Genomic DNA, 18,913 nt, shown 5'->3' with positions numbered 1-18,913 from the left:
TATATTTTAAGTGAGGGTAAATCCATCTTTCAGTCGGTTTTCTATAATTTAGGAATTCTTAAGGTTGGTGACCTGGTTTCTAAGGAGGGTATTTTTCTCAAAAGTGACAAAATTCTGAAATCCTCTTTTTCCCCTTGTTACTCCTTTGCCCTAATGGGTGTTTTTGATGCTATCCCAAAGGAATGGCGTTCTACAATTAAAACAAACCCATATTGTGCTCCCTCTCCTATGGATCAAACTTGTTTTGAATTCATAATTGCGGGTAAAACGATCGACCTCGCTAATGTTACATCTAAGTTGGTCTACAACGAATTTCACTCTTTGAAGCAAACTCCTGCCACTGCGAAAGCTTAAATCTTAAGTAAATACCCTGATCTTACCATTGACTGGAAAAAGTTGTATTCTTTAGCTTTTGAAACTACGTTAGACACCAAACTAAGAGAATTCCAATATAAAATTTTAAACCTGATTATTTTCACTAATAAAAAACTTCACCAGTTCGAAATGGTAGAATCCCCTTTATGTGCCTTTTGCAATGCAGAGGAGGAATCCCTAGAGCATTTATTGTATTTTTGTGAGTCATCGAGTTTCTTTTGGAAAGAACTGTTATCTTGGATTGCAGTGGATGCCAATATTGTACTTAATGCATCACTGTTAGATATTCTTTTTGGGAAATTTGACCTTGAGAAAGATTTTCTCTTAGTGAATCATATCCTTTTGCTTGCTAAATATTTTATTTATAAGTGCAAGCTTTTAAAAGTTATCCCATCACTTTTAGTCTTCAAAGCTAAGTTAAAAGCAACCTATAAATTAGAATTATATATTGCAAAAGAGAAGGGAATATCACTAAATCATTATAAAAAGTGGGATAGCTTTCTGTCTTGGCTGTCTTGATGCCTTGCATATTTATGTACATGTAACTTTTTTCTTTGTTGTTTGAGCCGTTTTTATTTGTATTTCATTCATAGTAGTCACACCGATACACAACAACAACGACACCAAAAATCGCGTTTTGTATCTTGAATGTTGTAATCTTGACCCTAAGCACCTAATTTTTTACTTTAACGCAGTGCAGTAAATGAATGTTTTGAATGTAGCTTATTAATTTTTTTCCTCTTAGTTTTTGTAGTATTTTGTTTTTCGTTTCTCCACTTGTATTGTTATTTTATTTTTTGTACTGTATTGTAATTATGTCTTTTAAATGGCAAAAACCAAATAAAATAAAAATAAAAAAAAGTTTTCAAACTGATCTTGACTTCCTTCCAAAATGAATTCGCAACATCAGGGGATACTTAAACACCTGGAAAGATAAAAAAGTTAAATTAAAGTATTGATAAAAAGAGAAACAAATTCTTACCTGTTCTAAGCAACAAGCGCTCATAACCTTGTCATATCTGTCTTCCTCAAATGCCTGTCCAAATACAATGTTTTGTTTCACAGATCCAGAGAAAACCCAGGCTTGTTGTGGAACATAACCAATACTTCCTTTGATAAACAAGTTTCCTTCAATAATCCGCAATTCACCCATCATCGTCATCAACAACGAAGACTGCAAAAAAACGTCATCATATTTACCCAATGATCAAGCACGAATACATCGGCCACACGAGCAAACAAAACAATTGTGTCACTTGGCTACTTGAAAGAAAAGGGGGGAGACCTGCAAATCAGTAAACAGATTCCGAAAATCAACCACTTTTCGAGATTTGAAGTTCAGGATGTGTTTAAAAGCATTTGTCCAACTCGTTTTATCAAAAAATGGTGCAATAATGCACCTAACATTTTTCTCCTGTTGGGTGAAGTGTTAGGGCAGCCTGATAACACCACCAAATGAATACAATATCAATTTAGCACTCAAAATACTTTTCGCAGTGCAGGTATCTTATCATTTTTACATTTACAAGTATGGTATATCAGAGTGGTACGGATTTCATCAACAGGCTGTCAAAGATGGAAGAAGGCACTAAAATATATTTTAATTTGGTACGCAGTACATTGCAATAAAATACCTTTCCAGAGCCAACTGGTCCAACAACCATACACAGGTCTCCCTAATATAAAGAGACGAAATACAATTGGAAGTCTGACTGTAAGGCCCGAACATTTATTACAAAGCGTACGGTTGTAGAAAAGGACTAACTTGGTTACATCTCCATACTAGCCAAAACAAACAGAGTCTATCATGGTTTTCTTTTTTAGGTTCATGAGCGAGATTGTATATGAATAAGTTTTCAAATGCATCTACACTGTGCATCATGTGCACACAACTAAAACCTGATTCAGGGTCAACAAATTTTGGCGAGAAAGAAAAACTTCTTCTTGCTGAACTTGGCCAACAATTTCGCAAAACTGAGAACAAGGGGTAAGATAATAATAGCCTGAAGAAAAAAGACAAGGCTAGGAAAGAAATTTCAAAACATTACAAGGACGCTGGAAGCGAATGGAAATTCAAACTATAAGAAAGAATGTCACCACTAAACCACAGAATAAAAGAAGGCAGGTGGGAGAAAAGCTTTAGCACACCCAACACAGATCAACAAAGATGGTAGCAGATGTCATTCCTGCATCTGTCAAACCTGTTAGAAACAACTTTGACGGCCATTCTGTCTAAGCAGAAGAGGGCGTCCTCGCCACGTTTGATGCTGTAGGCTTTCTTTCAACATATCAGTTAAGTTAATTACTGAATCCTCCCTAAAACGGAATGGCTTCCTGAAATCTTTGATACCAAATTCTTCCAGTGGGCTTGACCAGTCCTTGAAATGTCAAATTTGTCTTCCATGTTGATGACTAGTTCTCGCATATTGCCTGTAGTGTGCTATCCCATTCATGACTCAAAACACAATGACTAAAGGAGGTCTAAACCTGCCTGTAACCTGCTTTAAGCTACTACTGTTTGTTCATTGACATTAGAACACTGTCTAGACGAGAACAATTGTTAGAATAACATCATTATTATAGGCATTTGAACAATTTAATTTGTAGCCTAAGACACAGTTTAGACCACGACTTTCTAAACCCTGGTCTAATCGTCATTAACATAATTAGTCCTGAGTGTTTTTGGTGAAAATATTCACCTTTGGAACTGGATTCAATCTAGAATCATCCATTTACAATACCTTTCCCACTTCAAAGCTAACATCTTGCAAAGTAGCTTTGTCATTGCTTTCCTAAAAAAAAATTATTAATAGGTTAATTAATTACCCATTGCATATAATATATTACTACATGTACAGGTAATCTAAAACTACGAATAGACCAAAGAGGTAAGATGATATAAATGCCACTGGCAATTGAGTTGCGAGATGCAGGTGCAGGGGCAGATTTACATGTATTGGAAGGGGGGGGGGGGTGGATTGGGTAGCTAGCCATTCATTTTGGGAACATGCCCCATTGATTCTGCAATACCAACCACTCCCCTCCCCTGCCCCCTCCTCTTGAAAAATCCTGGATCTCATGAACTTTATGTTCTTAGCCAGCTACTCTGTTAACAAAGCTATTTGTCCAGTTCGTTAGACGGAAATAATCATCCACCTTCTCCAAAAATAAAGTTTTAATAGACTATGGTTGCCACACTAGCTACGAACCTACAACGACAACGGTAACCGGGCCTACGTTGGCCCAGCATGCAATGGGCCTAGAGCCCAGTCCTAACCGGTTTTATTGTTATTACTGTTATATTTATATTTAATTTTTTTTTCTTTTTCTGTGGTTTGGGTGGCCATTTGAAAGGGAACTTGTTCCTGTTTTTGGCTTTCCCCCTCAGCTTTATATATGAATATGTATGTATTTCTGTTGAGAAAATGATTAAAGTAAAGTAAAGTAAAGTAAAGTAAAGTAAAGTAAAGTAAAGTAAAGTAAAGTAAAGTAAAGTAAAGTAAAGTAAAGTAAAGTAAAGTAAAGTAAAGTAAAGTAAAGTAAAGTAAAGTAAAGTAAAGTAAAGTAAAGTAAAGTAAAGTAAAGTAAAGCAAAGTAAGTAACATACGATACTACATTCCCCCCTTGATTACAGATAGTTCTATGGGGTGACACCCAAAAACAATAACAATAATAACATTTATTATTTGTATTGTGCCTTTTCTATAAAATATTCAAAAGCGCATCACAACAGTAATTAATAACTAAAATTTTACAAATCTTTCTATCAAAATCACAAAATATATTTACAATAAATGGGTAAAAGATAATTACAAATAAAGATATAGATATGCTAAGATAACTGAAATGATTCCTTAAATAAAAATGTCTTCATTAAAGTCTTAAAAGATTCTAAGTTCGTTGCTTCGCGCGCGGACCTTGGCAGCTTATTCCATAAGAAAGGAGCAGCTACCTGGAAAGCTCTGTCTCCCAATGTTTTCCTGGCTTTCACACTTGGTCTTTCCAACAAACGACCATTGTCGTTACACCTCAAATGGTAGGATGAAGGCTGTTGAATACTAATTAAATCTGAAAGGTACTTAGGTGATAGGCCATGCAAAATTTTAAAAGTTATCAAGAGTATCTTATAATGTATCCTGGCACGCACTGGTAACCAATGTAATTCTGCGAGTAGGGGTGTTATATGACAGAACTTGTGCGCACGATATATAAGTCTTGCACTCGCATTCATAACACGTTGCAATTTCATAGTCTGATATTCTGGGATTCCATACAGAAGGCTATTACAATAATCCAATCTACTACTAATAAAAAAATAAACAACAACTTATCACGAAAGAAGTCAGTGTCTAAAGGCCATTCTAGACCGGGAACAGTTGTCTAACTTCAGCATTATAGCTGAGAGTCTGGGTACTTTTCCTTTATACACGTATCAGTGTCTTTTTGGTGCCTCTCACTTCTCCTTGGTCCCTGATCCCGGGCAAGTGGTGATGTCAACCCGGCAGGTAAGGCAGCATTGGCGGGAATGGACTCATTGGCCCCTGTCCCAATCATGCTTCCATCAGTCTGCTCCAAACCAGGGGGCCCATCTTCTCTGGTGCTTGGTGGTGACTCATTGACAGGCTCTGCCAGCCATTCTGCACTGGACCACCTGTGGGCTTCCTTGATCGATCTGAAGGGAACTTTCTTAAAGTGAGCCGTGGTCTTTGTGATGGAGCTGCCATTTGGCCTTTTGGCTACCACCCTGGTGCCTTTCCTGCACTGCACCCGCAATGGTTCTGCCTCATAGGCAGGTGTGGCCTTGTTGATTGCCTCCTTTCGGACTAGTACAGAGTCTCCCACCTGTACGTCAGAAGGTTTGACATACCTTTTGTTGTCTGTGTACCCTTTCATTTGCATTTTCTCCTCAAGATCCCTCTGGAACAGTTCTTCAAAGTTATGCTCACGAGGAATTACTCTGATGGGAAGCCTGGTGCGGAACTTGCGACCGGGATACATCAGATCTGCCGGAGCAATTTTAGTGGTGCAATGAGGAGTCGCTCTGTAGGCATGAAGGAATTGGTATACCTCCTGCTTGAAATTCGATCCCGTCAACTTGCTTATTTGGTGCAGCTTCTTCAGTACTCTCATGAACTGCTCAGCCTCTGCATTGGCTTGCGGATTCAGTGGCGTCTTTCGCTCATGACGAAAGTCCAAGTACTTGTTGAAGTCACTGAAGTCCTGGCTATTGAACAGAGGTCCATTGTCACTGCTTATCGAGATTGGTATGCCTAACGAGGCAAAGGTTTTATCCATCTTTGGTATCACCACCCTGGCGTTGGTGGAGGTGACAAATTCTACTTCCGCCCATCTGGACTGCTTGCACACCGTAACCAGCAGATACTCTCCGGTATGGATGGGGCCCCAGAAGTCTACAGCAACATCTTTCCAAGGCTCACTGGGCATGGGTGTCATGCATAAGGGCTCTCGCTCCGGTGACACGTTCACCGCTGGGCAGGGGTGGAAGTGTTGGATGTGTGCCTCCACCATTTTGTCTAGCCCTGGAAACCACACTCTGGTACGCAGGTACTCCTTGGTCTTGGTGATACCTTGGTGGCCTTCATGCGCAAGCTTGACTACCTTATTCCGGAGAGTCCTGGGAACTACAATTCTTGGACCTCGGACTAGCAGCCCTCCTACAACAGCCAACTCAGTGAAAATGGAGTTGTACTGCGGCCCGAGCGTTCTCTTCTCTTGCGCCGTGAAGTATCCTCTAGCTATGGCTTCCTTCAAGTCCACTGGAAATTCAGTCCAGGTGACTGCTTCAGGCACTGAAGATTTCACAATAGCCACGATATCCTTCTCGAACTCTTCCACCGTCTCTCTTAGCTCAAATTCAGCTTGGGTTTTACTGGCCTGGCTCTTTTGCATAGCCAGTGGCTCTGGATGCCATGAATGGTAGTCTGCTTTATTGTTCTCTGCTCCGTCCTTCTTTCTGGGTACGTAATTGAGGCAATAGTTGAAGCCTTGTAAGCGGACGCGTATCCTCTCTAAACAGAGTGGTGCAGTTGTCCTGTAGCCTGAAAGCAGCGATACCAGTGGTTTGTGGTTAGTGTCAACCTCAAATGTGTCTCCCATGCCATAAAGGTATATCTGATTGGCAAAGATACCCCACTCCACAGCTTTGGCTTCCTTCTCTAGCTGTGAGTATCTGCTCTCAGTGTCAGTGAATGCTCTTGATTGATAAGTGACAGGTCGCCATCGCTTGGCCTCAGGGTCATACTGCTTTATGGTGGCTGCCATTCCACCTGGTCCTGCATCGGTCTTCAGCCTTGTCTTCCGTCGTGGATCAAAGTATGCCATCACTGTGTCGTCCGTCAGCATTTCCTGGACCTGTTCAAATGACCTTTGGCACTCTGGTGTCCACTGGAACTTAGCATTCACATTGAGTAGCTCTCTCAGCGGTGCAGTGGCCTGTGCAAATCCCTCCATGAAGTCTGCGTTTGCTTCAGCAAAGAATAGAAATGAGCGTACCTCTGCTGCTGACTGTGGGGGACCTGCTGCCTTCAGGGCTGCTACTTTATCTGGGTCTGGTGATATTCCTTTGCTTGAGAACACCTTTCCAAAGAACTTCACAACTCGGAGGTTGAGCCTGCTCTTCTTCAAGCTAAGTGTGAGCCTGTGCTCACGCCACAGCTTGAATATGTGCCTGAGTGCTTCGTCATGCTCCTCGGGCGTTGTGCCAAAGACTAGTATGTCATCATAGATGCTGACAGCATTTGGCTCTTGTAATAGGATCTTGTGAACCTCCTCGTTAAAGATCTCTGCCGCGCTGTTGACCCCGAAATGCAACCTTTTAAAGCATTTCAGCCCTCTATGCGTGTAAAATGTGGTAAGCTTCCTACTTTCCCCAGCCAGCTCCAGCTGCATGTATCCATCGTTCATGTTTAAGTGAGAGAAATACTTGGCCCCGTTAAGTCTTGTCTCCAGCTCTCTTAAGGTGGGGATGGCATGTCTGGTTCTCTGGTACTTGTTGGCATCTGTCATGTCCAAGCTAGCCCTGATGTTTTCTCTGTCTTTCTTCGGAGTGAGGACCACATTGCTGCACCATTCTGTTGGTTCGTCTCCAACATCTTCTATGATGTCCATTTGCTCCCACTTGTCCAGAATCTCATCAAATTTGTCTTTGAGTAGTAGGGATATTCTTCTCTGTTTCTGCACGGGGCCTTTTGCGTCTGGGTCCACGTGCAATTTCACCTTGACTCCTCTCAACTTTCCTAAACCTGAGAACACATCCTTGTACTCTTCGACTAGGTCAACAGTCACTTGCTGTGTCTCCCCCATGATTAGCAGTGGTGTGCTCATGGTCAGGTTCAGGTGGTACTCCACGAGACCCATACATTCGGCAGCCCCACGGCCTAGCAGTGCTGTGTCACCTTGACCTTTAACTACACACACCAGCTCTGCTATCTCCTTTTTTCTTCAAGCAAGTGTTGCAGTGAATTTTCCAACACGGGTAGCACCGGGCCTTTCCCTTCTCCAGAGTAGCTCCTGATCGCTATGCTGGTTTGCTGTAATGGACAGTTGGCCCGAAGCTTTCCATAGTGCTTTTCAGTAACTACTGTGACGTCAGCCTGCGTGTCCAAGTGTAAACTGATGGGAATGCCATCGACGTGAATGGCGACAGTCGGATTCTGTGATTTTCCTTCCTGCAGCTGGTACAAGTACACATCTTCTAAAAACTCCTCTTCTTGAGACCCATGGTGTGTGTTGGTCTGCTGCTCACACTCCACTGCGTTGGCTCGCTTGTCTTTCCTGTCATTGGCTGCACCCTTGCACATGCGGGCAAAGTAATTCGGATGCTCACACTTGAGGCATCTCCTTCCAGTAGCTGGGCATGTATCCTTGTTGGCACGTGCCTCATTCCCGCACTTGGAGCAAGGCAGTCTGGCCTGTGCCTGCGAATGGTCAGCGGTATGGCTTGGCCCTTTATTTCTCATGCTGAACTGTCCTGGTGTGTAAACTCATTTTAACTCTGGATTGCCCTTATCTTGGCTTTTTTCTTCCTCTGCGCTTTTCATCATTTGACTGCCTTCACTTGCTATCTCAAAAGCCTTAACTGTTTCTCTTACCGATTTCAAGTGTCCATTTTTCCGAATGATTTCATTCCAAGCTCGACGTTGCTGGTTTTCACCACAATCATCATGATGATTGCGTTGTCCAGTGTGATGGGGAAATCCCAACGAAGCACTTGCTCTCTGAATTCTGTCTCGAAGTCAGCGAAGTACATGTCAGGTGACCATTCCATGTTGAACCACTTGTACAACTCCAAAGTGTTGTTGCAGTTCACCTTGAAGTGTTGGTCCAGCAGTTCGATGTGCGATTTGTAATCTGTGGGCTGTTCGGGCAGTGTTTGGAGTAGCTTCTGGAGCTCTTCTCCTCCTACTAATAACAGTAAGTCTAGCTTGTCGGTATCATTGACTGCCATCCATCGAGTGGCTCGTTTGAAGCAGTCTTTCCATAACTTCTCACGTTGCCCTGGTTCACAACTCAAACTGAAGGCGCCCACGCTTGCTTGTACGCTGGCAAGAACTGCTGACTTTCCTTTCTGACTAGTGTCGGCTTCATCTGGCATTGTTGGTTGTTCCTTGTCACCAATTTAATAGACTATGGCTGCCATACTAGCTATGAAACTACAACGACAACGGTAACCGGGCCTGCGTTGGCCCAGCATGCAATGGGCCTAGAGCCCAGTCCTAACATACGATACTACAAAAGTCACCTTCTTGAAATCTTTTTGACAACCCTGTCATAGAAAATACATTTTGCCACAATCAGTGTTACAGTACTGTAAGTCATTTTCTCTTAGCTGAATGCTGATTGCTTAATTCAAATTATACAAGGTGTGCTTTAATCATTCAACAAGTGATAAATGCTGCATCAAGGAATGGTTGAAAAGTTACTATCTGACTTATCTTTTGGACCTATTTCAAAGCGAACTAATATTGCTTACAGGGTATGTGTAGCACTCAGGACATTTGTGCTGTCTAGATCAGATCACACTTGAGCTTCAGCTGGCAGGAGGACTTTTTGTCATAAAACATAGGCACGCAAGGTGTGCAAGAGTTTTTTTTTGTGAACTAAAAGTCTCGGAGATAGAAGCATTCATGGAACTGTTTACAGGAATGATTTGGTTAATTTGACAAGTGTTTTTGGTTGCAATGTACAGCAAGAAAGAAACTGGGAATTTATGATGTACATACAATGTTACATCGGTAATGGTAAGATAATGAAATAGGAAGCCATGAAATGTTTGACTGAACAAACTACAGCAATCTGACATGTCTCCAGATTAATGTAGATACCATCTTATTTTCTAACTGCAAACTTCACACGAATTTTGGTTTCTCTGGGACCAGGTCAACTGTTATCATCAAAGCTACAAACCTGATGCCATGTGCTAGTAACACCTTTGACAACCACACCAGGGTTTCCTGATTTATTTGACTTTTGACATATCTTTTCAAAGTTTAACTCCTCCAACTCCATAAATGCCTAGATCCAACAACCAACATTTAATAGTTAATCAGTGCAGGTTTTTGTCCAAGTACTACATGTAGTAAACCCCTTAAATTCACCAGATCGGTTAATACAACTAGTGGGCACTGAGGCTACCAATTAACAATTAGGTTATGAGCTCGAGATTTCTATGAGGTGATAATTGATCAGGCCGAAGGCCGAATCAACTATCGCCTCATAGAAATCTCAAGCTCATAATCTAATCATTTTAGTAGAATTCTAACTGAAATGCCCTTCAAATAACAATTCCAATTATTTCTAGTCTTAGTATTAAACTTCACGCTTTAGTGAATTTGCACGGACTGAATTGTCAATTTGACATTTGCAGTTGTGTACGGACACTTATCAGTTTCTTTCAACAATTTCCAGGTTTTAATTCAAGAAACCGTAAATGCCCACCTTTTAGTCTTCTCAGGAATTTGATTATCCATTTGTTTCTAAATGTTCTTTCAAAACTTCGGAGAAACATTAGGAAACATTGCAATTTTGTCGACCACACCAAGCCACTGCACTCTAATGGCTGATAGTGTGCAATGGCTCAGCCAATCAGATTACAGCATTTGCATTAGTATACTAGTAGAATTCTACTAAGTAGATTTAGATCAAAACTCTGCTGCATTTAACACAATAATTTAGAAAGCTATATCAAGTAATACTTTCATGTAAAACTGTTTGTCATCAAAACTTAATACTTATAATTGTAGGTGTGCAAGCTAAACAATTCAAATGCATGCACTATTGCATGACTTTGTGTAATACGTTTTAAGTGCTTCCTAAACTCAACTCGTCATGAAAATGCTGTACATGTACAAGCTTAATTAAAATAGGTCATGATCAGTTAAATGCAAGATTCCCAGGGATATGAAGTACGTATACATTGTGTGCATGTATGCTCATCTTTGAAGTTTGAGATTAAGTGAATGTTATCCCTGGAAGGTCAACCTCACCCTTCAGCAAAGCAGGAAAAGTAATTTAACAAGAGTTTTGACAAATAGGATCTTTCCCTTTGTAAAGGTTGAGAAGGCCCTCTGAGTGGCAAGTGAAATGTGCTGCTGTAACATGATATTTGAGCCAAGGACAAATTGCAACCAAAGATAATAGGCCATTATTCATAATCCTGGTATTGGACTGGAACTAGCTTGCAAGTGAGGCTAATGCGGGGAGTCTTTTCAAATGCTAATGACATTATCTCTTTTTAAAGATACTCCCACGCACAAGCCTCCATTGCAAGCTAGTTCCAGTCCAATACCGAGAATACGAATATGGTCTATTAGCAGTGGCTCAAACTCCCACAGCATTTCTCAATCTCCCAAACTTCCACCAGTGTTTTTATAACTTCATTGATACAAAACACCAGGGAAAAAAATTCTTGTCATTTAATAATGAATGTGAATCAAAAGTAATCAACAAGCATGATTATACCAATGCCTGATCCTCTCTCACCTGAATTCTCTTTACTGTTATTGTGGCTTCATTCAATTTCTGAATTGCTGGAGGAAAATGTCTGGTCACTGATCTCTGAAGAGCATTCAAAAAGGCAATGGAGCTGAAGACTTTAGCAGCAGTAAGTGAGTTACCCAACACTACATACGTGGTAAAGGTTATACAGCTGATGATATTTTGTGAAGCAAATTCCATAGCCATGTTAACTGCTCGTAGAAACTGTGTCTTCCTAACCTTTGAAATTTCAAGCCTGCACAGAAAAACATAGGCATGCAAGGTGTGCAAGAGTTATTTTTTAGTGAATTAAAAGCCCCTAGGCTAGAGGTAGCAGCACTCAGTGGACTCTTAACAGTTATGATAAGGTTAATCCAACAAGTTTGTTTGGTTACAATGTACAGCGCAGAAAGAAAAAAAAATAGAATTTATTTCACCTTGGGAGATCTGATATCAAGCCTAATTTTATCAAGGTTTGATTTTAAAAGTTGATCAGTGGCTGTGTTTACTAGAACTACATGGAACTGTTCCCAGCCAGACAGCTAAACATCGTGCAGTCTGTAATAGTAGCTAACAGTAAACAGCAGATTGGTGTTTATTCTGGATCATTTTTCTGACTCATTTTATAACAAGAACCTATTAAATTATAACATTGTCACGCAATAGCATGGTCTTAATCAATTGCCAACAATGATCATAGTTTTTTCGGTTTTGATATTCCACGAAACCACTCCAAATTAATATCAATTTCAAAACCCATTTCACCCATTGACTCCTGGAACTTTTTCCCAAAAACACATTTTTGGACATTTTTGAGATTTTCAGCCTGGATATGAGCCAAGCTCCAATCTACTCAAAAAGCTATTTGTGGCATGGCACAATGGCTGTCTTTCCACTAGCATCACGTCTCAAAATTTTGAGATTCTGGACAAGAAAGTGACCTACCAGGATGTCTTTAGGCTTTTCGGTTTTTTAAATTTTTTTCCCTCCTTTTCTTATCTTTTTACTGCAGTGATTGACCTTCCACTTGGCTTGCTTCCAGTTCAACAATTTCTGAGAAAGCATCATCGAGACAGGCAATTTTTACCATGGAGTAGCTATGTGCAGGAAATTTTGCTGCAAGTTTTTCATTCAAATTTCTGAACATTTCCTTGCATATCTCAGGCTCCATTGAGCCAATCACTCTGATCTGGGTATTATTGGAAAGATGTTTTCCTCCTGCAGAACTTGAGTATAGATGATGCTGATTTTGGTCAAAGGTGATGACATCAGGAAGTGGAACAAAGGCCAACGCTCATCGCAGCCGGTTACAGCACAGGAGTCATTGTGTTAAACAAGAAGACATTATTGAAGGTAATGAGACTTGAAACAACCAGACACCTGAAAAACTGTATAATTTTATAAGACTCCATGACTCCATGGAAAGTTTCCTTGTCACATTACCCTTCCCAACAACTGACGGCCTTTTTGGTAACAAAAAGTCCGTTATAGTAAAAGTTTTGTCTCTTAATGAGAGACATAGGTGTACCTCTTTGAACCGTGCAAGGAATCTGTTTCACAATGAAAGAGCCACTGTGTCGCCTTAAAGTCTAGTCTAATAAATTTGTGGTTAATCTTGCCAACATGACATCTTCAGGAATATTACATTTTGAAGAGTTTCCATCCCACAAACCTTTAAGAAAATCTCTGTGAAAATTCCCGTTTTCAAGAATTGCCATACATGTAAATGCTAGATAATAAAATGCCACTAAAGACACTTAAAAAGAGATGTCCAGCCATTTATATCAAGTTAAAGTTACTGGACGTGTTGCTAGATTGACTTCTTGTTTGTTTATTCTGTCTGTGTGAACAAGAGTCATTGATTCACTAGTTGTAATTGCAACAACTGGTGTGTGAAAAACAAGTGTCAAGTTACATTTGAAACTAACAAATAAAAATATCGTTACATTTACCTGCAACAAAAACAAATTTCAAAACTCAGCAGTTTTCTCATTCATAACAAGCTGTCTGTAATTTCTTTGGTTTTGACAGAGAAAACCACTTTAATATTGATTCCAAGAAATGTTTATGAGAAGACAGTGAACAGTGCTACTTAATTGAGACTTGCATTCACAAACTGAAAAATTTTGCCCAAACATAAATGGTTTAGACTTAATTCTTTTTTCGTGAACTACATGTAATGCTAATGATATTGATGGGAACCTGGCGAATACCATTACGGACAAAAGCCCCCCTCACCATCCCAATAGTGCACTTTGCACTAAAAACAATCGTTCCTGTCTTAGAAATCACCAAGTCATTGAGCCATGATGACATGTTAGTCAATAGTGTGTGCCAAAGACTATGATTCCTTGGCTGCTTATCAAATTCTGAACTCTTTTGAAACCCATCTACAAAGTCCTGGGCTTACCCAGAGTAAAACAAAATAGGTCCGCAATGCGTACTTGTGGGCTTATGGCTAGTTTTATTCATTGGGTTGAAGTACTGTAGTCTTACATGTACAAGTAGGCAATTACTAAAAAGATAAAAGTACAACGTGCTAGGAACGTACTTGAGCCTGCCGTTTTAACTGCAGTAGAATGGAACGTAGACACGAATATAGATTTGCTTAAAGTCTTATTTTAATCGCCATGTGCTTGGCCCGACAAGAGATTACATGATGCATGGGGCGTGCATGCCCGTATATGATGTGTCACGCTGGACGTACCGTGACATTAACTACCCAAGGCTTCCATACAAACAGATTTATTCAATATTTTCTCCACAAATAGTATAGCTGTTAGTGTGGCACAGTGGAGAAGATATCTGCCTTGTGAGTGAGAGGCTATGAGTTCAACTCCTAGTGAGAACAGAACTTTTTCTTTTCTTTTTTACTTATTTTTTTCTTGTTTTGCTTTTCTTAAACATTTACCGAAAGACAGCATTTGCCTTTCTGATGCGCTGTGATGAATTAATAGCTGTATTCCCTCACAATTAAATCTCTATAACAGGGTGGCGCAGCAGTGAGGATTCAGTCAGGGAATCGGAAGTCAGATGGAAGGGTCGGTGGTTCAAATCCTGATGTGGGCAGTTCTTTTTCCTCCTTCTTCTTTTTTCTTCTTCTCCGAGCTACTAAGGGATGGTTTGGAAAATAAAAATGTTCAAGCAATAAAAGTAATTAGTAATTTTGTATAAAAACTAGTGAGATGATCTCAGATGGTGCAGAGTGTAATGCATAGCTCTGACACAGTACTCATGACACAGTTTCTATATAACCCACTCCTGGTTTGTACTGACCTTGCTAGTCAGCTATGGATTTTGATGAGACATAATCTTAGCAGTGTGTATGTTTGATGTGTGTATTTTCATTCACAGTCCACGAATAACTTAAAATTAATTACCATTTGTCAAGACAGCTCTCAAATTTTACTGTAGTGTTTTACATTGATTTTTGCTCACTTTAAATTAAATAATACATTTAAGTTGCGAACGAGACAATTTTGCTCTTCACGAAAACGTTTGTAACTTGATACTTTTGTTTTCCTCGCAAAGGTATGTAACATAAAACTCTTGTTTTCTCGAAAACAAACGGAAGATGTTGTGACTTTCCAGGAGCGAAGCCACATCTACATTAGGGCTTAACAGGAGCTTGAACCACTCGAATGCACATTGTAATTCAAAGAAACCAGGTCACAGTAAAATCAATCGTTAGCGTTTATTGGAAGGAGCGATGAATCAACAATATAGGAATCAGGATAACAAAATAGAGATGATCTTGTGATATGAAGTCGTTGTGATTGTGATTGTGTGGTTCGAACTAAAAGCAAAAGGATACAAAAGGCTTATGCAAGCTAATACTAGCTACGATACAAAACATAAATCAAGGATACCGATGGAACATAAATCCTAAACTATAACGACACAATTACAACTAAAATATATCTAGCAAAGACTTACTTTGATCTTGCTCCTGCAAGGGTAGCAATTGTAGAAACGATAGCTTAGCACGATAGCGATGGCAGCGATAGCATAAAATAACAGCGAAAACGTAGATGGCGTAACTTAACTGATAAAAATGTGGTGTCTCTAATTACATGATTCCAAAGGTTACATTACGAAACTTGCATTGATCACAGCAATCACAGCATGAATAGCAAAAACTTAAAAAATGTACATAATCGTTAATAAGTAATCGTTATTTCAACAAAACAAAGAAGAAAACCAGTTATGAAAGTAACAGATGTGTTAGTATTCTTTTCACAGCTCAAGATAAATGGAAGAAAGTTGAATGTCGGATGAAGAAATGGAAGAGGAACAATTTGCTTTATTTAAAACACAAATTTTCTTTTGACTGATAAACAGGAACTAATCTAATTATCAAATCATCACAGCACAGCATGTTCTGTTTCCACCTTTGGTGTTAAAAAATAAAACCACTTAAATTTAAAATACACACTGATATTGATCAATACAACTAAGGAGCATTTCAACGAGAGGTATTGAAAGTGAACAAGGCTGCTTGACCCAGATTATATACTTCATTGGTGAATTCTTCCCCTCAAAGACTGATAAAATTTATGCTTTCAGTAGATACCATGGAGTCTGGAGCAATATTTCAGCAGTTTCCTGGGTTTTTTGTTCAATTTGACAAGTTTTAATGCCACTTACTCGGGAGAGTTTCGGCTGCGGGTATGAACATTTTGGTCTCTTTGATGGAGACAATTAAAGGATGAAATAAACGCACTAGTGTAGTTTGGAAACAATAGATGATATTTCTTGAACCAAGTTAGGCGTAATTCCAAAAGACACGCAGTCACAGTAACATCCTTGTATCGTGCTAACGATGCTAGAACGCATGCGTGTGACTTATTACGGTTCTACCACAAGGAAAAGCGCTCAACGCTAGTGTGTGATCTTGTATGAAATGTATCTTCCACCTGATATATGTAGTTGGCACTAACGCTTATTAAACTGGGCATGCGTTTAGAGCAAATATTGGTTTTGTTCTAAAGAGTAAAGTACCACAAGGAGAGCAAGGGGCTCTCTGAAACAAATATATATCTTTTTGAAGTGATCAATGAAGTAAGGTAGGTACATGCATCATCTATTTTACGTAGTGCTCACAAGTACCTACCCCATCCTAACCCCCTCCCCCTTGCTGCAAGCCTAATTATTAATCGAAATTGATTAATTAAACAAACATTAAAGTTTACACCTTATTTCCATAGTGTCATATTGCCTTATTGCCATAGTACTTTAGCAACGTCAACCCCCAAACCATCCCAATAGTGCACTCTGCACTAAACAAATGAGACAAAATGGAAATTTGAAATAATTCTTCGCAGAAGAAAAACACTTCTTAAGTGAAACTCTCACAATTTTTGGCAAGGCTTTGGTTAAAAGCCACTGTCAAAGCTATTGGTGGATCGATTACACAACCTCCTTTGTTGCATACCAAATAGTCTTTAATTTGCTGACAAAGCAATATGACTAGAGCTAGCAACGACTATGCACTACAAATGTAGCAATGGTTGCCTTTACTCAAAAACAATCGCTCGGAATACTAGTACCGAGTCTACCTCTCAGACTATTCATGCTCCGAAAGCTCTCTCATGTGACATCACATTCTCAAACTGACACGTAAGATTTTGCTAGCTTATTGGGCTTATGAATGCAAAATGCATAAGCCTACAAAAACGCAGCATCGGAAATGTCAGAATAAGGCCAATACATGAATACCTGATTTTGTTTGTAGAAAAACAAAGATGGCCATCTTAAAATCAGGATGAAATCTTCACACACAAGTCACCTTTACAAGTGGCAATTTGATTAGTTGTTTATAGTAGTCCCAATCCCAAGTTATTTTTTTTTCACAAAAAAATAACTCAAAAATAGAAGACTTAATGTTCATGGGCTGCTGCCAAAAGAACCATACTTTTTTAACCCATTGATGTCTGTGCCTGCCATAACCAGCTGTGACAAGTGTTGGCCTTTGTTCCACCTCTGATGTCATCACCTTTGACCAAACTTGGCATCACTTCTACTCAAGTTCTGCAGGAGGAAAAGACCTTTACAAAGATACCTACAGTAGATCGGAGTGATTGGGTCAATTGACCCTGAAATATGCACGAAAATGCTCAGAAATTTGAGTGAAAAAGTCAGAGCAAAATTTCCCTCCACTACACTTAGCTACTCTGTGGTAAGAATTTCCTGTCTCAATGATGCTTTCTCAGAAATTCTTGAACTGGAAGCAAACCCAGTAGTAGGTCAACAACTACCGCAAAAAGATAAGTAGAGTAAGTACCTCACATTGTAAGTATCGTAAGTGTTGTATTGTAAGTAGAGTAGTATAGTATTGTTAGTAGCGTATCTCACATTGCAAGTAAGCACTGTTATAATAAAGTGTATTATCGTTTGTCTCATGATGTAGTCACTTGAGATGTAGATCGCGACGTTTCGACTGCTTACTGCTAGTCTTCTTCAGGCGATAAGGTCGACTGATTGCACGGTATCATTTATATCACAAAGGTCGGCTGTGATTGGTGCATTTCGATCCTCCTATTGTTCCATTGTTCCGGCGAGTAGCTGTTCCCTCAGTGGTCCGCTGTTGTACCGTTCTCCTGTTGTTGTGTTTCTTGATCGTGGGTATCCATGCTTCAGGAATTTCAATTCCACTATCCCTGTTGATGTTGTTAGGGTGAAGTCTTATGTGAATAGCTTCCTTGACCCTACGTGTGTACCAGTGAGGATCTCGATCAATAAACTTGACCTCATTCCAGATAGGATAGTGGCCGGTCGTACAGACACTTCACAATACTGCACTTTACTGACTGAGGGTGGTGTGAATCATACGCTAGGTACTGATCAGTATGTGTTGGTTTCCTGTAGACACTGGTGGTAAGGCGGCCATCAGGTTCTCTGTAAACTGACGTGTCGAGAAAGGCGATCTTGTTGTTGTTCTCGATCTCCATGGTGAAACTGATTGATGGTTGTTGACTGTTCAGGTGTTGCAGGAAGACATCAACTCTATCCCGATCCAGGATGGTGAAAGTATCATCTACGTAGCGTTTCCAGATCTTGTTTCTAGGCTTGTAAGGTGCGGACTCTTCAAATATCTCCATGTAGAGATTAGCAATAACTGCGGATACAGGGCTCCCCATGGCTGTGCCGTCTTGTTGTTCGTAAATCGATCCGTTGTACTGGAAGTACGTAGATCTTAATACGAAATTCAAGAGGTCCACGATTTGAACTGGTGTAAGTGTCGTGCGGTCAGCCAGGCCTGCGTCGTTCTCCATTTTAGCTTTCTTGGCTAACGTATTATCTCCTCTTGCAGGTAACTCGAACTTCACAGTGAAGAACTCAACTGACCTTGCCTCCACCATCGCCAGTGAAGAGATCCAGGACCACAAGATCATGGTGTCTTTCGACGTAGAGTCACTGTTTACCAACGTACCGATCGAGGGCGCTGTAGAAGCCGCGCTACAAAAAATGGAGAACGACGCAGGCCTGGCTGACCGCACGACACTTACACCAGTTCAAATCGCAGACCTCTTGAATTTCGTAT

The 18,913-nt window shown here is 40.0% G+C and overlaps 2 protein-coding genes across 3 annotated transcripts in view; both read right to left on the bottom strand.

The window, feature by feature from the left end:
* The window catches only part of LOC145492254 (ATP-binding cassette sub-family C member 4-like), a 67,005-nt gene that overhangs the window by 23,382 nt on the left and 24,710 nt on the right, over nt 1–18,913 (bottom strand). For both annotated transcript variants that reach the window (XM_081471628.1, XM_081471629.1), the window contains 5 exons: nt 11,377–11,626; nt 9,802–9,909; nt 3,117–3,167; nt 2,010–2,051; nt 1,358–1,549 (listed from right to left, as the gene is read on the bottom strand). In XM_081471628.1, the coding sequence (XP_081327754.1) occupies nt 1,358–1,549; nt 2,010–2,051; nt 3,117–3,167; nt 9,802–9,909; nt 11,377–11,626 (643 nt within the window). The remainder of the gene's footprint in view (nt 1–1,357; nt 1,550–2,009; nt 2,052–3,116; nt 3,168–9,801; nt 9,910–11,376; nt 11,627–18,913) is intronic.
* The window catches only part of LOC145492515 (uncharacterized), a 137,684-nt gene continuing 132,149 nt past the window's right edge, over nt 13,379–18,913 (bottom strand). Inside the window, exon 2 of the mRNA XM_081471982.1 lies at nt 13,379–18,628. Coding sequence (XP_081328108.1) covers nt 18,120–18,509 — 390 coding nt within the window. The 5' untranslated portion in view covers nt 18,510–18,628 and the 3' untranslated portion in view covers nt 13,379–18,119. The remainder of the gene's footprint in view (nt 18,629–18,913) is intronic.

The sequence above is a fragment of the Orbicella franksi genome, chromosome 7, assembly GCF_964199315.1.
Source record: "Orbicella franksi chromosome 7, jaOrbFran1.1, whole genome shotgun sequence".
Taxonomy (NCBI): Eukaryota; Metazoa; Cnidaria; class Anthozoa; order Scleractinia; family Merulinidae; genus Orbicella; species Orbicella franksi.
This window is presented reverse-complemented; position numbering and strand designations above follow the sequence as displayed.